We start from the raw sequence: 26,826 nt of genomic DNA on the forward strand, positions 1-26,826 counted from the left end.
CTGCGCTTAGCCCGGGCCTGGGGCAGAAGTCCAAGCCGGACTGTCCCAGTCTCGGCCGTGCCGCTGGGAGCGGGCCAGCGCGCTCGCCTCGCCCCTCCGCGAGCCGGGCACCGGGGTCTCCCGGCTTCGGCGCCCGCCCAGGTCCCGCACCGCTGGTACCCTGAAGAGAGTCGCTGGCCGTAGTCGCCGCTGGGGTAAAGAGGGGAGGGGGACCGGGGAGGAGGAGGTCTAGGGGCCGGTCGGGGACGGGAGGGAGTGCAGCTCGTTCCGCGCACGCCCCGGGAAGCCCGAGACTGGAGCTGGCCGTCCCTCTCGTGGGGTGTGCGACCCCCGCGGTGCGCAGCCCTGGTTCATCTGGGAGCTCGGCCGCGAGTCCTCTGCCTGCGTGGTGGCGACCGCTGGGTTGGCCGCCAGGTGCGTGGGGCCGGAGCCGCCGGTGCTGCCCTCTCTCCGCGGGGCTTTCACCTTTGGCCGAGCTCGCGGGCCTGGCCCGTTTCCAAACAGAAAGCACCCTCCGGCCCCGTCTCTATTTGCCGCCTTCTGCAAATTCAGGACAGAGTCGCCTTCAAGCAGGACTAGAAGGAACCTTTTACCAAATTAAATGCTCAAAGGTCGTTCTGCCTTTGGTATTAAGTTCACCGTGTTTTCTCCTAGTGGATTTGTTGTGTCAAATACCCTTCTCAAAACTTGGTCAGGATTTTATGACACGGAGCCCGTCTAGCACTGTGCCTGGCACACAGTAGACGCTCAGTGAACATTTGTTGAAGGCATGAGTCACGATACCGAGCTGTTAGTCCCTATGATCTTTGCTAAGATTTTGTGGGTTCCCAAGATCACTTTGAAAATTTCGGTAATTTTAAAGTTGAACAGAGACTTGAATCGTTTTTTTGTTTGTTTTTGTTTTTACATTCCTTTTAACAATGGCTTCTGTTGGAAGTCTGACTCAAAACCCACTGTCTGTAAGGAGATGCACCCTTTGCTTTCCTCAGAATGTGTTAAAAAAGTGTTAATCTTTCAGATTAAAGTCTTCGTATAAACCAGTCTACTATGGAACAAACTATTCATAAAGCTTTATCATAATCAGATTTTTAGATACAGATGCAAGGGATAACAGTGATGTACTTGTGAATATATTTAGAAATATAAATCTCTTAAGTATGATTGTTTTTAAAAAGGGATTTATATTCATATCTAGGGAAAGAGTATGCAGGAAAAAATTAACAGCAAAACCCACACCCCCATGCCCTTGGCTGGTGCAGCTGCTGCCTTGACCTCAAAATGTCTTGTAAAATTATCTCTTAATAGTCTGGTGTCTAAAGCAAAAACCTCTGGGATTAAACCACTCCACTGGGACATCTCTCAGTACTAACAATTCTCACAGATTGTGACCACTTCTGCGCTTTTCTGAAAAGTAGATAATATAATGGAGTTTCAAATTGTTAAGACAACAAAATCAGTAACAACTTACTGATTTTAATAATTCTACTTTTTTCACTTTTGTATGCTGCTGGAAAAAGCAGGACACAAAATCATGGTAACCAGAAAATTCAGTTAATCATGGCAACATCCCTAACCTTTCTAATTGTAAGAAAGTCACCTACTGTTATAGGTCAGGGCCTTGTCTGCCTGTTTAGCATTGTGTGTCCCCAGTGCCCAGCACAGGGCTATTCATTAAGTAATTGTGGAACGAACACTTGGCTGTTATAGATAACAGGGTAACAACTTTCTGTGTATTTGGTTATCTCCTTGGAAGAGATTACTGCAAATGGGACTTTTAGTAGGTCAGAAGGTGTGAATATTTTCATGGTTCAATATTGCTAACTTTCTTTCCAAATGAGTCTTAACTATTTTATATTGGCATCAATGTATTCAAGTATACCTTTCAGAGCATCTGCTCAAGCTTTTATTGTTGATACAATGCTGGTACTTTGGAGCATTTTCAGATGTATGTCATTTGATGTTCATCACCTTGTAAGGTAGGCAGGGTAGGCGTTGCTTCCCCATTTTATAACAGCAAAATTCAGGGCCTTAAATTCATGGTAATGAATTATAGGTGGCAGAATCATTATGATCTTTCAGGTTCTTCCTCCCACAGTGAACATCCTGAATAAATTCATTTCTTTCCTTAGCAGTAAAATTGGATAGTCCTCTATAGTATTTATGGTTTACAAAATGTCCTGTTCTCTTTTTGTTCAGATATTTGTAGATGCCTCGATCAAGTGAAATACAAAGCACAATTTAGATGAAAGAGACATTGGTTAGACGGAAGGGAATACCCTGCATTAGGAAACTGTACATTGCAACCCTTTCTATTATTAGTAGTAAAGATCTGGAAACCTTTGATGGTGTTTTTGTATTCCTTGAATCTGAAGATGTTATTATTTTAAACCTCTGAATCTGTTGCAGAATTTTTACAAACTATTGAGAACAGTACTGTTAGTGAAAGTGGATAAGAATTACTTGCATTATCATTTGTAAATCTTTGATATCTGTCAACAAATTTTGAGAGAATTGAGAACTAAAAATCATAAGGTAAAAAAATTTAATCTACAAAAATTATTTTTTGCATGAAAACTAAAGAAAACATTCTCTTTTTTCCTAAACATTTGCCAATAGGAACACATTGATTCTTAGTATGTTACTAATCTTGATTCTTTTCCACATTTACTGGTCAGGTATCCTAAATGACTTTAATAGATAATCAATTCAATAAGAAAGCTTTGGAATTTCTCAGAGTTTACTTGTAACTGGACCCATTGGAAAGTCTTGGAGTTCATTTGTTAGTGTACATGTACAAAAAGTGGGTCCAAAATTGATACTCTATATTGCTTTTTACATTTGTTCAGAGTTTTTAAAAAACACAACAGAGAAGATAGGGAAGGAGAGATGCAAATATATATTGAAGCTTTAGAAATACTCAGAACTTCCCTTATTTTCACTTTGCTTTTCTGTTGTGATGCCAGATTCCAAATAGTGTTCAATAAAAAGAAATGGTCTTTGAAGACACTTTTCAGAATATCTCTAATCCTTGCGTTAAGAAATAGCTACCTAAATGTTAGATGAGTTTATGACAACTGGTTCTTCAACGAACTTCTTTGTGAATCTGAATTATTTTGCTTTTGTTTTTTATAGGAAGGTATTTCTGCATCTTGAAGATAAAACAATCTTTTTTGGAATAAATGGATTTTTGTCACTTTCTGTGAATTAAAGCGATTCAATGTCTCTTTTGGTAAGTTTTTGTTAACATAGATCTGATTAGGGGTGTCAGAGTAGTTAAATATTAATCCAGAGCCATAACAAAAGGCATATTCTGGCTCTGCCTGGTGGCTCAGGCCTCTAGTCCTAGAATTTGGGAGGCTGAGGCAGAAGGATTGCTTGAGGCCAGGATTACTTGGTAAGACCCTGTCTTTACTAAAAAATTTATTAAAAGATGGATAGGCTTATACTCCCAGATGTTGTTTTGACCTGAATAACTTCTGGTTTTTAGAAATGAATTAAATTATCGTTGATTTTTTTGTTTCTTTCAAAACAAACTTTTATACTTTCTTAATATGCTTATTTTTCTAATCTTTTGTCCCATACTCACTTTTTCTCATACATATGTTGTATTTAGATGTGGCTCTCCCATCCAGTTAGCTATGCTTTCAAAAATCCCTTTTGTAAATTCCTATTTGACTAACAGCAACATAAGTGATAAAAATTATCCCTTTGACTTAACAGAAAAAAAAAACAAACATTTGGATCAGTGTATAACACGAGGTATAGATGCCAAATGGTTTTCTGTTTATATTAGATCCATGGTATCTACTTTAAATTAACTAGCCTAAGGACTTTTACTCTGTTGTATATACAATATAATGTTAGAATAGGGAGTTTTTATTTTGACAGTGATCTTTTAAAAAGTGATGGATGCTTTCAATCCCCCTCCTTCTACCCCCCACCCCCCTCCCTCCCCACGCTTTCCCCATCTTACAAGGGTACATGTGAGGCTTGGCAAATGTGGAATGTAAATGTCTTGGCAAAGTAACTAAGAAAATGCCAGGAGGGCTATGTCAACTAATGAGATGAAAATGTGTCAAATATTCTATGAACCAAGTGTATGGTGCCCCATATTCATATTGATGTACACAGCTATGATTTAATAAAAAAAAAGTGATGGATGATGATTTGCAGTTTATAGATACTTTTATATATTTCTTCATCCTTTAAAATTGTGAGTGATGGGCAAAGCAGGTGATATTATTCTCATTTTGAGTTTGCCTAAGACTTCAAAGAAATGGAACTAGGTCTCTCAGACTTAAATCTGCCGAACTACTTTATCTGTTGCCTAAGGCCGAGAGGCAGAGCTATGTATGAAGTTAGAAAACTGTAACGTTAGTTATATGGAAAATACGTCACACATTTACTTTAAATGTTTAAAGTAAAGCTTTGCCACTTGAAAAGGAAGCTTTATAAATCTGGAAAATACACTGAAGTGAAATACCTTGTTCTATAAAGAAGGGATCAGCAACTTTTTCTGTAAAGGCCATAGTATTTGCATGCTTTATGATCTATGTTACAGCTACTTTTCTGCTGTTACAGTGTAAAAATGGTCATAGGCAGTATGTAAATGAATGAAAATATTCCAGTAAAACTTTATTCACAAAAATAGGCAGTAGGTCAGATTTGGTTCAAAGGATTATTAAAATTATATATCATTTTGTAAGTTGGAAAAGATATAGAAGGGCATTTAGGCTAGTCCTCTCACTCAGCAGATATGGTTCTGAGATTCAGGGGGTTGTGGTTGCCCAGGGCTTCCAAATTTTGGAAAAAGGTTATCTTAAGCTATTAATTCCATAATTGTGGATTTTGGGGAAAATGTGGTGTGACGTGATAATGGGCAATTTGTTGATAATTTTACCTTTGAATTACATTTTATCTGCAATGTTGAAATATTTTAGAATCCTTTGAATCAAAATATTCACCTTTATTTTCCTAAATTAGAAATTTGTACAACTGAGATAAAGTTGATGTTTTACTTACAGAGGATTCCTCTGTAAGTTTCAAGTTTTACCCTGTATTTGAGAGCTATGAAATGATGTTTCTAAAGGAGAAGCTTATGTGAAATATGTAAAATATTTTTCTTTAGATTCTTCATAAAGTCTTCTTTTTGCTTTGCTGTTATGATAAGGGATACAGAAATTATATTAAAAAATATTTTGAGGGAGTTTACTTGTGGATAATATAAAATCATTGTGCTGCTTGAAAGAGATTAATGTATAGATCAATAGCTATTATGTTCATCAGCATCCAATTGATCCAGTGTGGATATAAAAATGTTATGAAGGATATGATATAGTTATTTAGTTATTTTATAACCTGAACAGCTAATGAATATGCTCGCATTTTTTAGGAGGGGAGAGCAAAACTATTCTGCCTTATAGCATGGAATGGTTTTAGCTATCTTCATATCTAATAGTGATTACATTTTAGGGGCTGGGAAAATTTTACATAAAGATGAAACAGAAACCTGTTATTTTATAAAATATTTTCTGTATTTTCATAAACAGAACACAGATCACAATTCTTATTTTGAAAATAAATTAGGATCAACTTAAATTTTTTAAATGCCCAATATGTCTTAAATTAAGTTCTCTTTCATTAAGAAAAGTGACAGGCAGGGCAGTGCCTGTGGCTCAGTGAATAGGGCGCCGGCCCCATATACAGAGGGTGGTGGATTCAAACCCGGCCTGGCCAAACTGCAACAAAAAAATAGCCAGGTGTTGTGGCAGGCGCCTGTAGTCCCAGCTACTCAGGAGGCTGAAGCAAGAGAATTGCCTAAGCCCAAGAGCTGGAGGTTGCTGTGAGCTGTGATGCCACAGCACTCTACCAAGGGCAACAAAGTGAGACTCTGTCTCTAAAAAACAAACAAACAAACAAAAAAAAAAACGAAAGAAAAGTGACAGGCATTTTTTTAGAGAGAGTGAATCTTTAAATATGCTTCACATATATTTTGTTGGTTGTGTCAGGGTTCTCCCAAATCACCCCTAGTTATGGGGATTTGCCAGGAGGACTTAAAGAACTTATATACTCATATTCACAGGTCAGATTAGCAAAAGAATACAAAGCAAAATCAGTGAAGGGAAAAAGTATGTGGGACAAAGTTTAGAGGAAACCAGGCTCCAGCTTTCAAGAATCTTCTCTCAGTGGAATCACATAGTTATGATAAGCATAATTCCCCTAGAGTTGAGAGGTGTGAAATGTTGCCTACCAGGCAAGCTCATTAGAGTTTCAGACTTGGGGCTTTTGGGGGGCTCTTTTGGAGGGTTGTCATGTAGTAGGTACCCTTTGCTAACAGGTACCAAAATTTCAATCTTCTAGAAAGAAAGCATAAACCATATTATTTGCACAAATAGTATAGGCATAGTGAGCCATTCTTATGAGGGAATAAGGAGAATCTTCCCAAAATCCAAATTCTCAGATACCAGCTAAGGGTCAACCTTGTAAGCAGGCCTTTTCTAAGGATACTAGTTTTAGTCCTGCTATGTTAACTCTTTTTTGCACGATAGTATTAATCATTGTGAAAAATTCTGGGTAAGTGTTGCAAAAGGTAAATACCAAACCTAATATATAAATGATGTAACCGATGGTTGTTTCCAGTGTGAACAACAGTATTGTATCTTTAAAAACTGTATAAATGTTATTCAACCTTGAAAACCAATGGAAATTTTGCAGAGGAATTAATTCTAAGCTATTTTGACATTGTAAGCTTCTGTTTTTCAGGGTAAGTTTTACATCATTGAGAATATATACCTAATTATTGTAATAGATAAATAAAGTATACAGACTGTAGGAATTCAGCTTAAAATAATCAGTAATATAGGCTGTCTGGGAAAATGACTAGTTTGATTAGTGAGAAATTTTGGCATAAGTAACTGATTACAAAGTGTTAAATAGACTGGATGGACCTCAGAGATTCATTTGATATTGTGTGTTAATGTTTATGTAAAAATGAATGTTCATGAAATGCATGAAAATATGTCAGTCTCTCATCTGATGGGTTTATACTTCTTTTTTTATGTGTCTTTTCTTAGTAATACAAAGTCAGCTTAAACCCTCTCCACCCCCGCGCCAAATGATGATATAATAACTCACCTGTAGGTGTTACATTTCTTTCTTTCTTTCTTTTTTTCTTGAGACAGAGTCTCACTTTGTTGCCCTTGGTAGAGTGCTGGTGGCATCAAGGCTCACAGCAACCTTAAACTCTTGAGCTTAAGCAATTCTCTTGCCTCAGCTCCCAAGTAGCTGGGACTACAGGCTCCTGCCACAACGCCTGGCTGTTTTTAGAGATGGGGTCTCACTCTGGCTTAAGCTGGTCTCAAACCTGTGACCTCAGGCAGTCCACGCACCTTGGCCTCCCAGAGTGCTGGGGTTAGAGGCATGAGCCACCATGCCAGGTCACTGGGGGCCCGGCCTTTGTGTTATGTTTCTTAATGACAGAAGCATGGGCTAATAGGAAGGAAAATATGAATTGGGATAATAGAAGCAAGTCTCTTTTGCTTTGTGATACTAGAGGTATTTGTCACCTTAAGAAACAAAATTGGTAGGGCGGCGCCTGTGGCTCAGTGAGTAGGGCGCCGGCCCCATATACCGAGGGTGGCGGGTTCAAACCCAGCCCTGGCCAAACTGCAACAAAAAAACAGCCGGGCGTTGTGGCGGGCGCCTGTAGTCCCAGCTGCTCAGGAGGCTGAGGCAAGAGAATCATGTAAGCCCAAGAGTTAGAGGTTGCTGTGAGCCGTGTGACGCCACGGCACTCTACCCGAGGGCGGTACAGTGAGACTCTGTCTCTACAAAAAAAAAAAGAAACAAAATTGGTTCCAAATACATTCAATATATGTTTTAATGTGGATAAATGTGGTTCCTACACTTAAGAAAAACATCTGAAGATTGTAGTAAAAATTCTAATGAATATAGCAGAATAATCTTTAAATATTCAGAAGAAAACCTCAATGGTAATAAGAGTTAAAAATTAACACCAGTTTTTAAACTGAATCACTATTATGACCTCACCAGGGCAAGGATCAGAGATAACGCTAAGTAAAATTCTAACTAAAATTCTAACAGAGGTGAAGTTTGTCTTCTGCATGCCCAGCTGCTCTTCCTTCCCTCCCAGACCGAGCACCGCCAGGGTGTGGATCCTGGCTTCAGTTCCTGGTTCCTGCATGCTGCTGTTTGTCTCTGCTGTCCGCCCCAGTCACTAGACCTTTTTGTGTCTACATAGCACCCCTGCTTATCCTCTGACTTATTTCTCACTTATTTAATGTATTTCTGACTTCCAGGATTGTTTCTGTACTTCAAGAACACGAGTTGAATCACTCAGACCTGAAAAACAGTCTGAAACCAGTATCCATCAATACTCGGTAAGAAAACAGTTGAGTATCATTCTTTCCCTTTGCCTTCTGTAATACCTTTCACTCTTGATTCTCCTGTATCTCTTTTTCTTTCAGGGGTCCTCAAACTTTTTAAATGGGGGGCGAGTTCACTGTCCCTCAGATGGCTGGAGGGCCGGACTATAGTTTAAAAAAAATACTATGAACAAATTCCTATGCACACTGCACATATCTTATTTTGAAGTAAAAAAACAAAACGGGAACAAATACAATCACACCGCCTCATGTTGCCTGTGGGCCGCAGTTGGAGGACACCATCATTTTCTTTTTCTTTTTCCTCCTGCTGTTCTCCAAGACTCTGTAAGGGCCTCTTTCCTTCTTCCTAAGCCGGCTCTTTCTAAACAGTTTCACCTATTCCTATGGCTCCAGTTGCTCAGATTTCAGATTGTCCTGGAGCTACCTCAGACGTCCTCAGGGGACCCTGGCATCAAGCAGAACTGATGATTCTCAGATTTTTACTTGCAATCTTAGACTCTTTCCTAGATACCTCATGTGTCTATAGAATGCTTGTGATTGTTTTGGGGTTTTTTGATGATTGGTTTGTTTGTTTTAAGACGGAGTCTCACTCTGTTGCTTGGGCTAGAGTGTAGTGACCTCCTTGTAGTTCACTGCAACCTTAAACTTCCGGGTTTAAGCAGTCCTCTTGAGTAGCTGTACTCCAGGTGCCCCATGAGACCTGGCTAATGTTTCTATTTTTAATAGCAATAGGGTCTTGCTCTTGCTCAGACTGGTCTTGAACTCCTGAGCTCAAAAGCATTCTTCCCGCCTTGGCCTCCTAGAGTGCTAGGATTACAGGCGTGAGCTACTATGCACAGCCTCTGATTGGATTTTTCAAAGGCATCTCTACTCAGTTTGATAAAACCTTAGTCTCAAGCCTTACCAACTTCTTTAGTTAATGAAAACCCATCTACTCTGTTATTCTAACCAGATGCTTTGGGATTATCCTCACACTACCTCTACCCCGTTCCCTATATTTATTATACAAGCAGTCCCTGGGTTACAACATCTGACTTAACACCTCGCATTTACAAGTGGAGTGAATGTCCTACTGATGTAGGACTCACTTATGAACAGAAGCTACTACAGGTAATAGGTGAATAAACCAGTTCCAGCTTACGTACAACCAAGAGCAAACCTACAGAACCTATCTCATTGTAACCCAGGGGCTACCCATATATCAAGTTTTATGCTGTTGTGCTTTGTATGTCTCTGAAGTGCTGTTGGGTCCATCTTCTGTTTCTTATCAGCACTGGTGCTATTCAAGTCTGGTCTCTCACCTGGGCTGGTGCAGGGGACTCGTTGCGTCTAGTCTCCTAGACACCCCCTTAGTCTCCACCACTCCTGTTGGTGGCCTGCTACCGTACAGGTCTGCTTGTGTCCCTTTCTAGCTTTAAAATTTCCATTGGCTTCCTAAAGCCTGTGAGATAAAGCTCAAACTTCTAGCATGATATAAGGACTCTTAATGGTATAGAATATGTCTGACTTTTGAGTTTCTTTTCTTGCTGCTGAGTCTTAGCACATACTGTCCTCTCTCCTAGACACACTCTTCTTTTCTCCATCTGAAATTTCTCCTCGTCCATAAATAATTGGTTCAAATACCACATCTGTGAAGCTTTTCCATGTAGACTTTTAGTTTCATTACGCTCCCATGTTTCTTAGACATTAACATATTAGTACTTACCATATTATCTCACAATGATGAATACCTGTGTCTCCCCAACTATAAGGTGATCCATGAAAGGGAGGCGTCATGTCTTACTCATCTTTATCATCCCCGGCCAGTGCCTGACACATTAAAGGGATCCTTTATGCTTGGCAATAAATATTTCTCTGGCATCTTTTTTGGCCTTAATTCATACTTTATACTGTAGTTTTTATTACAAAGTGTAACTTGCCTTGCCAATGCCTTATTTACTACAAAATAAGGTAATCTTAGTTAATCTTGCTCATACCTGAACACAGTCCTGTCCTCAGTTGTCTTTATTTTTGTCATTTCACGTTTTATTCACAAATACCCTAAGTCTTCTAATTATTTGCCTTTTAATAAAATAGGATGTAGTATCTGATCTGAGTTTTAATTCAGGTAATACCCTTCAGGTTGAGGTTGTGTTGAGGTAGACAGTAAATTTAATGTTGTCCTCCATGCTGTTATGGAGAGAGAGGCGTGTAACTCAGTAAAAATAACTCCCACAGGTGCTGCTTACATCCTTCAAAGCTCCGGGTAGGAGCCATTTTATATTTTAAAGAGCTAAATCTTACATCTGTGTTATTGGAGTTAGACTACAATTTTGAGTGAGGGGAGCAGAAGCAAAATCTCTCCAAAGTATCCTGTGGGAAAATGAATGGGAGGAGTTGTGTAATGTCAGTTGACACCAGCTAGAAACTGGTGCCTGATGGTTAGCAGAACCTTTCTGAGCTCTCCCTGAGACGTGCTTAAAAACACCATCTGTTGTCTTTTGTTTGGGCAACTTGTAGTTCTCCTTTGGTCTGGACCCGACCCCATAGACAGGCTAACATTTTATTTTAAAATGTCATGCTTGGAGGACAGTCTGGTTTTCTAAATGATTTGTGTCTCTTATAACTTTGGAAACCCCTCTATCTGTAGAATACCATGTTTTCTATAATTAACCTTTGCAAATGAAAGACTGTAATATTTGAATTGAGGTGCCGCTTTTTAAAATAATGCAATTTTAGCATTTCAGCTATTCATGAAAGGCCATCCAGTCCGATTTTCAACCAATGCAGGGGGTGTTTTCTGCAATATCTATGAGAGTTAATGTAGAAATTGAAATAAAAAAGCTCTATTATGGAAAATAACAACATGGAAAGGTGCACTTCACCACGAGTAAAAGTCTGGTAAGATCACTCTGAAAACACTTTAGAGTTACCTTTACTGGCTTGGTTATTGAACCATGATGTAGGGTCTGTTCCTCAGTCTTTCAGGATCAGAAACTGGACTTAGTTAGCAAACCTAGAGTGGATCCTTATTTCAACCTCAGATCCACATTAACCAAACCGATTTGTGAATGTAGTCTCCTAGTACCAGAGGAAATGGTGCCCTTACATTGAATCATCAATCCACTTTTTCCACAGGAAACCAAATCATATTTAGAAGCAATTTAATTTATAATGCAGGACTAATCTCAGGTGTCAAAAGTACTTCAAGTTCATATCACAGTATTTTCTTCTGCTGTAAGCAGACGTTCATGAGCGTCAACTCTTTTCTTTTGCTAGCCTTCCACTTGCTGACCATTCCCTTCTTACATCCAATTCTGAGATGTACCTCCCTGTACTTCGAGTACTGTCAATGGTAGTTATCCAACCCCTGTTTGAATATGTTGGTGGAAAGGGGTGATGTTGTCTGATCTGCTGTTGGATGGCACCACTTGCTGCACCTTTCTTACATTGAACTGAAATCTGATTTGTTTCCTGTTGCTTCTGTCTTCCGAGCTGATCTCTGCTCTCTGAACAATTGTATTTGCCCTTCTACATTAGTCTTCTAGTTACTTGAAAATGGCAACTATATATAATCTTAATATTATCTTTTCCAGATCAGGTATTCCCAATTCCTTTAGTGATGCCAGACCCTTCACCAATATGTTTGGTTTTCTCTAGACCTCACCATTTTGCAGTGTCCCTCTTAAATTGTGGTGTCTCAGTTATCCATCGTGTTCCAGATACTGACTGATCGGAATACAGTGAGACTCTTGTCTTGTTCAGTCTGCTCATTTTGCTCCTATAAATGTAACTCAATATCGTGCTTTTATTTAACCATCCCTGTCATACTGTTAACTGAGACCTCAAGGTCATAACCTTCGTATCTTTAGGCATTGATGTTTTTTTAAACTGAAGTGTAAGATTTTATATTTATTCCTGTAAAATTTTGCTCTTTTGAGCTTATTCTTTCAGTTGTTCCCGATTGGTTCTTTCAGTAATTAGCTATGTCTAGCAATACATAACCCATGCTTTTTTTTTTTTTTTTTAAAGCAGGTCTTTTGCATTTTCAGGAAGTCATTAGAAAGTTTTATAGAACTGGGACAACGCCCCTGCTTTAATTTTTGCTTTCTAATTCTCCAACTAGTCATCTATCAAAAAGAGAACTGAGGTTCATTTGGGCTGATTTACTCTTAGTAAACCTGTATTGTCTTCTTTTCATTACTATGTTGTTTTCTTGAGTGCCCATAATTCATCTGTCAAATAATTTGATCTCAGACTTTACTGGGGGGCAGGATTAATCTTGCCTCTTTGTAGTTTTCTCCCTTTTGGAAAATTAGGTCAGTGTTTGACTATTTCCATTCTGGTTTCTCATTCAAGTCCTACCATATCTACAGAACTTAATATCCTAAGTGTAATTGCTCTTGACTTGGAGATTTAACCTATTTAAAACAACCTATTTGGAGCTTTGGATACTTACTTACAATATATGTGCCCAGAAGTTTAAAGACTCTTTCCCTAATGGATAGTTGGAAGCAAAATAGAAGCTGATTAGCTCTGATTCCAGTAACATGATGTTGTATTTTCAAGCAGTAAACAGTAAGGTTCAGTTTATATGTCTGTAGCCTTCCTGACAGGCTTATGGGTTGATATCACTTTAAAATTTTAAAAAAATTGTTAGATACGCTCTCTCATAGATGTTCTTTAAGTCTGAGTTTATCTGAAGAAATTGATTTATTTAGATTTCTCACTGGCGTTATTTCCAATTGTATAATAGAGTTTCTTTTTACAATCTTTCATTCTTCCTGAATTCTTTCTCCATGGGCTTATATATATATATATATATTTTTTTTTTTATGTTCTCTTAGAAGTTTAGGGAATACATAATCCTTCTGTCACCTTTCTCTTCCCTTCCCTTCCCTTCCCTTCCTCTCTCCTTTTTCTTTTCTTCCTACTCCTTCTTTTCCTTCCTCTCCTTCCTTCCTTCTTTTTTACTCTTTCTTTCCTTCCTTAGTTGACTTTATTTGCAATTCCAGAATCGGATTGCAAATCCTATTTAAAAAGTAGGATAACCATGCCCTCTGTCACTATTTTAAACTCTGTCTCTTTCTCCTGATTAAAAAGAGCCAAGGATGTGAAAAGTAGTTAACACAATTCCTAGCACACAGTAATGTTATTTCTTCTCTTTCTTCTTTCTCTCCACTTGGAGGCAGTGACAAGCTGGTGTCTATAAAGGCTCCTAAATGTCCTTGGGGTACTAGTTGTGCTTTGGGAGACCTGATGGCTGTCGTAAGAAGCCAGTTCAGGCCTCTTCTTTCTCATACATGCGTGTTGTTTACTACCACTGTGTCCAGTGCGAGCCTAACACTCTCACTCCAAAGCACCCCATGAGACCTCATATCAGTACACAGTCATTCATTTAGGAGGTCTGTGCCCTATTCTTCTGTCTCTTTAGGTTTAGTTTTCTCTGACTGCTCTTCTGATTCATTTCATCTTGTAAAAAACTTCATCCACGATTTTAAGAGACTGCAGTATGGAAATTGTTCCTTGGCTGTTAAAACCTCCACTAGCAGAGTGTGTCCCCAGTATCAGAAATGCACATATTTGGCAACCACCTGAGGCAAGAACACAAGCATAGAATATCCCCACAGGTCCCTGCAGCTCTTACCCTAAAGAATTAACAGCCATTCTTAGCAACTCTAAGAATTTTAGTAGAAATTGTGTTGGAGAGTATTCTTGCTAGCTGTAAATCTGCTTTTCCTGCTCTTCCTTACCTGTACAGGCTGATAGCATTCTAGCTAGCATCAGTTAGCAATTGGTAAGTATAGAGGGGTTAGCCTCACTTCTTGCAGCGTGTACTGGCAATCCATATCTTGCGTGATCATTTATGCAGTCGTGACAGGTAAATTCCTTTTAGATCTTAAAATAGCACTAGCCACTTTCTGACTAACAGCCATCTATGTGTTTGAAAATACAGTATCAGTATTTTATATTGGAGTGGAGAGCCAAAATAGTTTATGCCTATTTTGTTTCTATCTTTTAAAAAAATACAGGTCAATGAACCAGCCCTATCCCGGTTGACTCCATCCTCTAGAGCCCGTGAAGTGATATGTTCCACCAACGTTTCTCACTATGAGCTCCAAGTGGAAATAGGTAATAGTCCTGGATTTCACATAACTGATTCTTTATTACTAGAAATGAATTAATGACACAAGATTCCTTTACATGCCAGTCTTTTTCTTTTGTCACCTACAGCATAAAGCTAGATTCTGATTGTGTCAGTCAAATGGATTCAATTAATTTCATGCCTTTCTTAAAATAATGGCCCAAATGTTTCAAGATTACTGTCTAAAATTTTTATTTTCTCTGAAGTGCAGTTAGAGAAGGAAGACTGGATATCATTTGTGTCTGTATTATGGGAATCTTCTAATTTTATGAGGATCATTTATATGGGATACGAAGTAAAATTGAATCTCATAAATCCTTTCAGTTACAGTCCTTTAACCAAAATTTTTTTAATTCATAATTTTAGCCTAAATCCCATGTGTAGTAGAAAGCTTTATCGGTTAAGTATGGAACAGGATGGCCTACTCTTTATAACTTTATATATGTGAAATATTTGCTCTGAATATTCAAAAACACCTATTAAATACTACAAAGCAGTTACTGTGTGAGGTGCTAGGGATACAGAGCCACATGTCACTCCTGGGGAGTTCATGTCCTCTCCGAGATGAACACGTAAGACCGCTTTGTTTGATGACTAGAGAGTGCTGTAGTAGAGCCGTGTGCTGCGTGATACGGGAACAGAGGAGGTGGAGCATCCAGTCAGCCACCTCTGGAGTCAAGAAAGCTGGCAAAAAGGGGCTGAATCTTGAAGAATAAAGAAAGGTTTGCTCGATATTCTCGTCAGAGGTTTGACACAAGCAACACATAACAATCCTGGCTGACTAAAGCAAAAAAGGAACTTTTAAACAATTTTGCTAACTCACAAAATTATTGGCTAGAGAAACGAGTTTGGAAGAAACTGAGAGCAGCTGAGTGACTGGGACAGGGACGGTGGAAGAGGAGTAGCCTGGTTAGTGTACTGCCCTGCAGGGTCTCCTGCCACCAGATGGTGGACCCTATTGCGGGGACTTCTAACTGCCCCTGCTCCTTTACATTACTCATTCCACTCTCTAGTTGGCCAACCTTAGACACATGCTAGGGTCAAGGAGAATAAAGAGCTGACCTTTTCTCAAATAGCTCATGGTGGCAAATTCTCCAAAATTAGGAAGAACCAATTCTGGAAAGGTAAAAAGTGTTCACATCAGTAAAGGACTGAGGAGAGATGGTGAGAATGAGAATTCCATTTAGTTCCTCTGTGACTTCAAGCGGGAATAGGAGAGAGTGGGTAGTGGTAGGAGACACACCTGGAGAGCCAGGTTTGGAGCACATTGTGAAGGATTCCACGCGGTGTATTCGTCTCTGCAGCCACCACTCCTTAGCCATGTTACTGATCTAACGATTCAAGGCAGCAGTTTGAGATTTATTGTCCTCAGGCTAGAGAGACATTGCAGAACAGTGACAATGGTATTAGTAGCATCTAACAGGCCTTATGCTGAACACTTAGTATGTCCTTTTTCCGTTTAACCTTTTGCCACTTCCATTTTGCAGATGAGGGCACTGAGGCTCTGAGATAGTCATATAGCTTATGATTTGAAACCAGACTTTTCTGACTGTAGGGTCTAAGCTCTCAGCTGCTGCACCATGGGAACTTCCTATTGATCAAATGCCAAATATATGATAGAACAGCTATCATATAGAAATGCCAAATATATGATATTTGCCAAATATATGATAGAACAGCTCTGGCAGCAGTCTGAAAGATACAGTAGGTTGTTGATTCACAAACACAAGTATCATCCTTATTACCCATGTCTTGTTAAAAACTCTAGTGCTGCTGGGTGCAGTGGCTCCTGTCTATAATCCCAGCACTGTGGGAGGATTGCTTGAGCTCAGGAGTCCGAGACTTGTCTGAGTGAGAGTGAGACGCCAACTCATTAAAAAAATGAAAAACCCAGCTGGGTGTTGCAGTGAGCACCTGTAATCCCAGTGGCTTCCTGAGGCTGAGGCAGCAGGATGTCCACAGCTGGAGTCTGAGGTTGCAGTGAGCTATGATGCCACTACACTCTGCTCGGGACACAGGGGGGACCCTGTTTCAACAACAACAACAAAAAAACCTGTAGTGCCTATATTCTGTCATGGAACAACTAAATCAAAATTTCTGAGGAATGCCTAGGCACTGAGGTAATTCCTTCATAATTCTGGTGTGTGCCTGGTTGAGAATGCAGGGCACAGTGTCACTACATATACCCAAGAAGAGAAGAGAGAACAGGACTTGAACTAAGGCGGTGACACCAACACTGGAGGGGAGGAGATTAGCTTCGTTTCAAAGATAAAATTGACAAAATTTGGTGGTTGTGGAGAGAGAAAAGGTGCCTATTAATAGGTACCACTCTAAACTAGGTGTTTTGCATTTGAAAAACTGATAATACCAAATGCTGGGGAGTATTTCAAGCAATTGCAGCTCTCTTACATTGTTTATGGGAATGCAAAATGGTTTAGCCACTTTTAAAAACAATTCGGTAGCTTGAACACTCACATGACCCAGCAGTCTCATTCTCAGATATGTATATTTGCCGGAAAGAAGACTTATGTCTACTTAAGGACTTGTACAAGAATATTTTTGGAAGCTTTATTTATGGTTGCCCCAATTGAAAGCAACCCAAATATCCATCAACCTTATGAATGGATAAATTGTGGTATATCCGTATGATGGATTATTGCTTGGCAATAGAAATTTACTACTGGTAGATACAACATGCATAAATCTCAAAAGCGTTATGCTTAGTGACAGAAGCAAACCACAGAAGACTACATTCTTTTTTTTACCATTTATATGACAAAAATCAGATCAGTGGTTGCCAGGGACTGGAAGTGGGGGGAGGAGATTACTGAATAGCATTTCATTGTTTGAATATGTCACAATTTATCAAGTCACAATTTTAGTTATTATGATAGATACGTGATTGTATGTCTTTTAAATTTGCATTTTTCTGTTTTGAGCATCTTTTCATATGCTTATTAGCCATTCCTGTATCTTATTTTGTTGCTTGCTTGTTTTAATTCTCTGCTTGTTTTTTTAATTGAATTTCCTATTGTCTTATTATACAGTTGTAAGAGTTCTTAATATGTTCTGGATAAAAGTTTTAACAGATATAAATGTTGTTAATACTTTTAAATGCTAGCTTGCTTTTTCATTTAACAGTTTTTGAAAAGCATAAGTGTTTGATTTTAATGAAATCCAAATTGTTGATTTTTTTCCATCTTTGGTTGTTAACTTGAATTTTACATCCGATTATAGGAAGAGGATTTGACAACTTGACTTCTGTCCATCTTGCACGGCATACTCCTACAGGAGCACTGGTAACTATAAAAATTACAAACCTGGAGAACTGCAATGAGGAACGCCTAAAAGCTTTGCAGGTAACAGTACGAAGAAAAAGATAGACACTTGGCCCTTTCTATCCTTGGGGTCTGTATCTGAGAGTTTAACCACTCACTAATAGAAAGTTTTTTTTTTTTTTTTAATGATATAACATATAAGAATACAAACAAAAGTATAAAAACTATTTACATATCATTTGCATTCTTTTGTATTCTTATATTAGATTTTATAAGTAATATGAAGAAGATTTAAAGTATATAGGAAGATACCACACAATTTTATATAAAGGACTTGAGCATTCTTGGATTTTTGGTATCCTTGCGGAGTCCTGGAACCAATCCCCTATGGATACCAGGGGACAACTATTTTTAATGTATTGTCTGTTTGAGGAGATGACATCTTTAAAAAATTTTTCCCCCAGATTAATAGATCTTCCAGTTAGGGAAAGGTAGATTTCTTAATTAGCACCCAGTTACAGAATTGAAAAGAATACTTGGAAGCCACATCCATTACATGAAAGAACAAACATATTCAAGATTTGGTAATTACTATTTCTTCAAATGAGTATCACTCAAAATACTAGTCTAGAGATTTATAACACTCCTGGTCAGTCCAATCACGAATAGCCATATAGGGAGTAAAAAAAATCAAAAGCAAACAATTTCCTTTTTATCCAGTTAAGCAGAATTAATTTCTGAATTGATAAATTTTGACAGAATTACATTTCAGGTATAATACCATTTTCATTATCACTAAACATTTTTGATATAAAAGGAGAAAGGGTTTTGTTTTGATAGTGTCCTAATTTTTAAAATATAAGTACACATGTATATTGTGCAGAAAAATAAGATGGGAGAAACTATACCAAAATGTTCACAGTGATTCTCTCCATGATAGGGTGTTAGAAGGGGACTTTTATTTTCATATTTTTAAGTGTTTTTAAATGTTCCTGTAATAAGGACATAGTATTGTCATTAAGAGTATGTCCTCTCGAGTTAGATGGTCTAAGTTCACATTCCACTTTCACTCCTTTTTGTGAATAATCGTGTGTTTTCGCCTAAGTTTTCTGACTTATCCCTAAGCGTAAAGTGGGAATCATAATAGTACATACTTCATGGAGTGAGATTTAAAGCGGTGAAAACATTAATGACAGTGCTTAGTGCTAATAAACTTCTTGAGTAATAGCTGCCAGTAGTACTCCCTTCAGTGTAAGAAAAAAAGATTGTAAAGATTTTGTCTCTTGTGTGTTTATCCTAGAAAGCGGTGATTCTATCCCACTTTTTCCAGCATCCCAATATTACAACTTACTGGACAGTTTTCACTGTTGGCAGCTGGCTTTGGGTTATTTCTCCATTTATGGCCTATGGTAAGACAACTGGTTTTTAGTAAACAATTCATCATTTGGTGTGGACTCTGTACTTATAAAGATGATCAGGATCTTAGATTTATGATTACTACTTTTAATTTGTAAATCTAATGGCTGATTCCAGAGTTCATGATGTATTTCTGTTACTGGTTCGTGTTGTATTTTAGTGCCTCTTTTTAAAGCTTCCTTCCCTTCTTTCGGTGGAGAGCTACTGTTATTTTGCAGGAAGTAGTTTTTTCACCTCTGCACACCATCCCTGTCTCTCTTTCTCTGCATTGTAAGCTCATTTCACTGTGTCGTAAACATCTTTGTGTGTGCCCATCTCCCTCACTGGATTTGTGCTTCTTTTTTTTTTTTTTTGTAGAGACAGAGTGTCACTGCACTGCCCTCGGGTAGAGTGCCGTGGCGTCTCACGGCTCACAGCAACCTCTACCCTTGGGCTTACGCGATTCTCTTGCCTCAGCCTCCCGAGCAGCTGGGACTACAGGCGCCCGCCACAACGTCCAGCTATTTTTTGTTGCAGTTTGGCTGGGGCTGGGTTTGAACCCGCCACCCTCCACATATGGGGCCGGCGCCCTACTCACTGAGCCACAGGCGCCGCCCGGATTTGTGCTTCTTGAAGGCAAAGATCGTTTATACATTTTTTGGTGTCCCGAGATGCTCACATAGTACTTAGTGCAAAGTGGTGTTCAATAAGTGTTTTGAATAAATACACATAAATGAATGGATTCTAGAGCTTTGATTTTTAGGACAGCTTTTGCGAATTGCTTCTGGATTAATGCATATACACACACAAATATACTGTATATATTTTTATTGAATAATATTGAAAATTTTATTTGATTCTCTTGCCTAATTTCTAGAGTATCATTAGAAAAAAAAATCTTTTAAAGATTCCTGAAGGAAAATCATATTTGCATGGGGAAGGGTTAGATTGCAAAAAATGGCAGATGTGTGTGTGTGTGTTTGTGGTTGAAAAGAACCTTAAAACATAACTGGGAATAAAATCACTTTCAGTGTTCATCTGAGGATTTCAGGGGTTTCTTTCAGGTTCAGCAAGTCAACTCTTGAGGACCTACTTTCCTGAAGGAATGAGTGAAAGTTTAATAAGGAATATTCTCTTTGGAGCGGTGAGAGGGTTGAATTACCTGCATCAGAATGGCTATATTCATAGGTATTTATTTACTTATATTACAGAATGAGAGAAATCTTTTAGGGAACTTTTAGGAAGGAGCAGTTAAGTGTTTGAATGAGGGTTAGGGAACTTACAAATGAAAATTGAGGGACGAGGGGGCCAACAGGTGCTGTCGATGGCATCCTCTGGCAGTGTGCGTGGTGCTGCATGGAGCTCACAGTCCCAGTCTAAAGAGAGACCTGAGAACCTTTATGTATGGGGCATAAACTATACAGAGTGGGACCCAGTTGGCTGGATTTTTTTTTTTTTTGAGGATTTTTTTAAAGCAAAGAGCTTCTTTATCTGCTTTTTAAGCTCATCTCACATTTATATAATGTACAAATTATAATTAACCTTTCTTTGATTTCTTAAATATTTTACAGCACTTTGAGATTATCTTCCTAAGAAGTATCAGTTCTCTTATTACCAGACAGTTGTTGCAGAAGTAACTGGCTGAATGCTAAAAACAGTGCTATTCTGAGATATACTGGGACTTTATTTTGCATTTTAAGTTTCTTTTAATAAGCTTGCTTTCTTATTGTTTGTTTTAAACTCCCTAAAGCTTTTTGTCTTAACTATTTGGGGTTCTTAGGGACATTCTTATTAACTAAGGATTCTAACACACTATACTCTAGTTGAGGTTTTATTATACTTACCAGACTATTGGCTGTTCTACTCTGTTATTCCAAATTGTTTTAGATAGAAAAACAAGATTCTTTTATAATTTATTTGACAATTAAAGGAAATTATTCTCTAAGACATGTTTATAAATGATGTTAAACTGTGAAAGGCTTTTATTTTATTTGTTTAGAGATATGTCTGGCTCTGTCACCCAGGCTGGAGTGCGGTGGTGTGATTATAGCTCATTACAACCTTGAACTCCTGACCTCAAGTGATCCTCCTGCCTCAGATACCTAAGTAGCTAGGACAACAGGCATGCTGTCCATATGTAGCTAGTTTTTCTGTTTTTTCTTTTTTTTTTTTATAGAGATGGGGGTGGGGGGGGTTCTTGCTGTGTTCCCTAGGCTAGTCTTGAACTCTGGGCCTCAAGTGATCTTCCCACCTCAGCTTCCCAAAGCTCTGGGATTACAGGCATAAGCCACTGCCCCTGGCTATTAACTTCAATTATAACCTTATACTTTAAATATTATTTAATTGAGGTTTTTAGATTTTCCTTAGGTGTTTTATAATAGCATCCTAAAATAGTGAAATTAATAATTTGATCCCACTCCTTGTTTGAAAAAAAATATTATCAACTCCAAACATGTAGCTATCATTTATATCTTATTTTAGTGCTATATTTAGTAGCTGAAATAATTCCTTAATACCCTGAACATTTCTTGCATATATAGCAATATGTATTACATACTACTCTTTTAGAAAGGGTATTATTTTCCAAGAGAATACATGGATTTGTTCTGACCAGATTTTTATTCTTTCTTCATTGGCCAGTTCCTTAGTACTTAGGATTGTTTCTTTTTGTTCTAGGAGTTTTAAAGCCAGCCATATCCTCATTTCTGGTGATGGTCTGGTGACTCTCTCGGGCCTTTCCCATCTGCATAGTTTGATTAAGCACGGACAGAGGCATAGGGCTGTGTATGATTTTCCACAGTTCAGCACATCAGTGCAGCCGTGGCTGAGTCCAGAACTACTGAGACAGGTCAGGTGTGGCTGTTTCGTGGGGTTGTCTGCGTGTTGAGTGTCTTCTGAGTTGGACTAAAAGACATTTGTGTCCTTATATTTGGGTTGGTGAATGGCTTACTGTAAGACTTTTTTTTCTCTTTCTTGTCAATTATGTTAGGAATTTAAAATTATATACCTATATCTTGATTTCTTGCTTATAGGGGTTTTCCCCTCCCATCATTCACTGTGCTTTATCAGAAGAACACATGTATGTAATTTTTTGTTAAGTTATTTACATTAAATGACTCCAAATTAATTGTGTTCAACAGGATTTACATGGGTATAATTTGAAGTCAGATATTTACAGTGTTGGGATTACAGCATGTGAATTAGCCAGTGGGAAAGTACCTTTCCAGGACATGCATAGTACTCAGGTAAGTGCTACTAAAATCCCTGAACTACTTGCCTTTTATAAGATATCTTACATTCTAGATAATTTCTGTTAAACATGTTTGCTGTATAGACTCTTAAGAGCTTTATTATTATTAATATCTTGCCTAAATCGTATTAAAGGATTTTTTTTCTTTTAGATGCTGTTACAGAAACTGAAAGGTCCTCCTTATAGCCCATTGGATATCAGTATTTTCCCTCAAACAGAATCCAGAATGAAAAGTTCCCGATCAGGTGTAGATTCTGGGATTGGAGAAAGTGTATTTGTCTCCAGTGGAACTCACACAGTAAACAGTGACCGGTTACATACACCATCCTCAAAAACCTTTTCTCCTGACTTCTTTAGCTTGGTACAGCTCTGTTTGCAACAAGATCCTGAGAAAAGGTGTGATGTTTGTTATATTGCCCGTCCCATAAAATTCAAATCTTTTATCAATATTCTGAGTGAAAATTATAATCTAAATTAGAAAATATCAATGCTAAGAATAAGTGGCAGCAATAAGCAAATGGAAAGAATCCTAGGTTCAAAATCAGGCAGGGGTCCTCAAACTGCGGCCCGCGGGCCACATGAGGTGGTGTGATTGTATTTGTTCCCGTTTTGTTTTTTTAATTCAAAATAAGATATTTTCTGTGTTCATAGGAATTTGTTCATAGTTGTTTTTTTTTAAACTATAGTCTGGCCCTCCAACTGTCTGAGGGACAGTGAACTGGCCCCCTGTTTAAAAAGTTTGAGGACCTCTGAAAGAGTTGGGCCTCTAGTTTCAACCCTGCAAGTCACCTTGTAAAACTCGTTACTCTTTCTGGACATTAATTAATGCATTTATGTTAAGACATTTTAGAAACTTCTAAGCAGTATAAAAATGTAAGGTACTGCTATCATATTAATATAGATTATTTTCATAGGTAACTATATTTTACCTTTAGTATTTTGGAAACGAGATGTGTGTGTCTTATTTATTTTTTTAGCCCCTTAATGCCTAGCATAGTTTCTTATAAATAGAATGTGTCCAATAAATGTTGAGTATATATTATTTGAAGGATACCCCTAGAATTAATTCTTCCCATTTGTCAAGATTAGAGCTAAGAATTGGATTCTTACATATATTTTTTTCTTTTTAATTTTTTAATAATGGGTTTTATAGCTCTAACCTAATTTCTAATGACTTACGTACCAAAAACATACATCTAATATGAAATTCTATTTTAATAACTTTTTTAAAAATTTCAGGCCATCAGCAAGCAGTTTATTGTCTCATGTTTTCTTCAAACAGGTAAGCTGATCTATCTGTTGTCTAGATGTTTTTAAGTAGTATTAAAATGTCACTCATTTTTGTTCACTTGATGGGATACTTGGGTTACTGAGATTCTTAATAACTTACTAACAAAATAAAATGAAAAACAAGAAAACCTTTTTAGTCTAATTTTAAAACTTTCTAAAATATTTTCATTCTGTAAAACAAAATGAGTACAAATAAACCGGACTATGGTCATAAGTTACAGTATGCTCAGTGCATGTTGATTAATTTAGAGACATTTTCTATATTGGCTAGAAATAATAAAAGGGCAAAATAATTCTGATACAAATCAGTTCGTCTCTTCTTACTGTTTTCAGATGACCAGGATGAAAGGCATTTTTAGGAAAAATACTCAAAAACTATTTTAAACATTTTTTAACATGATTTCTTTAAAATTTTTTGCTAACAAAGCTAATGCATTGAATTTATGTACCAATAGCCTTATTTTGAGTTTCTTTAACAGATGAAAGAAGAAAGCCAGGATTCAATACTTTCACTGTTGCCTCCTGCTTATAACAAGCCATCAATATCACTGCCTCCCGTATTACCTTGGACTGAACCAGAATGTGATTTTCCTGATAAAAAAGACTCAAATTGGGAATTCTAGGGCTGCCAAATCATTTTATGTCCTATATACTTGACACTTCTTGCTGCTTTATCTTCTGTATTGCTAGGTACAAATACCAGAATTATACTTGAAAATACAGTTGATGCACTGGAGAATTATCATTTAAAACCACTTTTTAAAAGGGGAATGAGTTAATAGTCCTTCTGCTAGCTCAGAGTGCTATAAGAACTCCAAGGAAACATTGGAATTATTAATCCAGCCACAGGTTGTGTCATGGATTCTTGAATTTTTCCCCTAAGATGTGACTAACTCCTCTCTTCATCTCTCAATATAATTTTTGAGCCAGTTGATATTTTTGGCATTTTTCTGAGGATGAGCCCTCAGAGGATGGTATCCAAGTACATCTCTTTCTTCCAGATTCTCTAGCCTCTTTGATGAGCTGTTGTTAAACCAGAAGGCTAGTTTAGCCTGGCACCAGATGTTTTTCTGGTAGAAGGGAAAATGTTTATCCTTTCCGTTTCTCTTTTGTTAACACAGTAACATCAAACTGAGCCTCACTCATGTTAAACGATTCACTTGAAATATATTGAAAAGTTGTAATTTACTTTTTTTAAAAATGGGGGCTAAAGTAACACTTTTCTACCTATGTAAATTATGGACCCTAAATTCACACACCCTGTGGGAGCTCAATAAAAATTTATTGAATTGAGTTTATGCTTTTATTTTCATTGTGTGGCTGTAGAAATACAGATTCTAATTTGTTTTGACAAGAAGAGCCTTTTCCCAACAGATGTACATAACCTAGTGAATTGGACATAACCAAGTATTTGAATCAGTGGAGGTAGAGGCTTTCTGGCCCTTTCCATGGTTATTGCTCCTGTAGGGGATACAGAGAATGAGGACATAGGGGTCTCAATGGCATTTCCTTACTATGAGAATTTCTCAGCAAAAGAGAGATTCTGTGTCTCAAAAAGAGTATATAGTTTGAGCTATAGTAATTTGGGACCTCAGTTGATTATCTTAGAATCTTACAGTCTTACTCATAATACATTACAATCTTACTTACAATACATTAAAAATGATTTTAAACTTTAAAAACCAAAAAGATAGTACACACATTAATTGGCAATTTTAAACAATTCTTTTCTTGTTTATTGGCTAGACCCCCTCAAGAATGAGTGTTTGGGTTTCTCCCATCAATTAAGCCACCAGGACCCACGAAGGGGGAAGCTGAAGGTGAGAGAATTTCGAATGGACGGTGGAGGAGGGAGATGAGGCCCAAGTGAGGCCCTGAGAGCAACTGCAGTTGGTGGGGGCTGTGTTCATCCCATTATCTCCCCCTTCTGAATTTCCCATCAGCAAGAGAGGCCCCCAGGAACCTTAGAGGTTCTCCTGAATGTGTGTGGTGCAACAGGTGGACCATGGAGGCCAGGAAATGGTGCCTCTCAGATTTCCTACTGTGTATTAGGGTACTCCAGGGAAACAACCAGTAGAATATGTGTGTGTGTGTGTTATAAACAGATTATCATAAGGAATGACTTGCTCGTGCTGTGGTGGATGCTGACAAGTGTGAAGATCTGCCAGGTGAGCCAGCAAGCTGGAGACCTGGGAGAGCTGATGGTGTAGTTCTAGTCCAAGGGCGATCAGGTTCAAGACCCAGGAAAAATCCAGCTGTCAGTTTGAGTCAAAAGGCAGAGGAAAGCCTGTGTCCGTGCAAAGATTGTTAGGAAGAATTCTCTCTTGGAGAGGTTGAGCTTTTTTTGTTCTTTTCATGTCTTCAACTGACCAGCTGAGGTCCACTGGATTAGTGAGGGCAATCTGCTTTATTCAGTCTGCTGATTCAAATGTTCGTCTCATCCAGAAACATCTTCACAGAAACACTGAGAGCAATGTTTGACCAAGTATCTGGGCATTCTGTGGCCCAGTACAGTTGACATAAAATTAACCATCAGAGTGGGTATTGTAATTGACTGATAGCCTCCCTTTTGAGAGAGTGCTTTCTTAAATTTTGTACATTAGGCACTTCGCTTGCCATATTACTTTTCTATGGCCACTGTAACAAATTACCACAACTTAGTGGCTTAACACAAATTTATTACTTTGCATTTCTAGTTCAGAATGGGTTTCACTGAGCTAAAATCAAAGTGTTGCCAGGTGTGTATTTCTTTTGGCGGCATCCATTTTCCTGGCCTTCCTACCTCTCAGGGCTGTTCATATTCCGTGGCTTGTGACCCTCTTTGTCCACCTTCAAAGCCCACGGTGTTGGACTGTGTCCTCCTGCTGCCATTTCTCCAGTGCTTTCTCCAGTTTCCTCTTCTACTTTTTAAAGACCTTTGTGATTATGTCAGGCATTGCCCCATAAGCCAGTGTAATCTCCCTATCTATGGTCAGTTGATTAGCAACCTTAATTTGCCTTAGCCATGTAAACTTTTTCACAGGTTCTTGGGCTTAGGATGTAAGCATCTTTAGGGGGATCAGGGGCATTATTCTGTCTACCATA

At 38.2% G+C, this 26,826-nt stretch overlaps 1 protein-coding gene across 2 annotated transcripts; it reads left to right on the plus strand.

Annotated features, from left to right (window-relative positions):
* Positions 1–43: 43 nt before the first annotated feature.
* On the plus strand, positions 44–25,035 carry STRADB (STE20 related adaptor beta). 2 transcript variants are annotated; one of them, XM_053596833.1, is made up of 12 exons: positions 44–194; positions 3,133–3,229; positions 8,319–8,399; positions 14,417–14,516; positions 17,767–17,888; positions 19,108–19,216; positions 20,267–20,390; positions 21,879–22,050; positions 22,343–22,447; positions 22,604–22,848; positions 23,692–23,734; positions 24,198–25,035. In XM_053596833.1, the coding sequence occupies exons 2-12, from the start codon at positions 3,218–3,220 to the stop codon at positions 24,216–24,218; spliced, it is 1,134 nt and encodes a 377-aa protein (XP_053452808.1). In that variant the 5' UTR covers positions 44–194; positions 3,133–3,217; the 3' UTR covers positions 24,219–25,035. The 2 variants fall into 2 exon arrangements, with proteins under 2 accessions (XP_053452808.1, XP_053452807.1); XM_053596832.1 differs by having other exon boundaries at positions 47–194; positions 24,222–25,035.
* The last annotated feature ends 1,791 nt before the right edge of the window (positions 25,036–26,826 follow it).

The sequence above is a fragment of the Nycticebus coucang genome, chromosome 7, assembly GCF_027406575.1.
Source record: "Nycticebus coucang isolate mNycCou1 chromosome 7, mNycCou1.pri, whole genome shotgun sequence".
Taxonomy (NCBI): domain Eukaryota; kingdom Metazoa; phylum Chordata; class Mammalia; order Primates; family Lorisidae; genus Nycticebus; species Nycticebus coucang.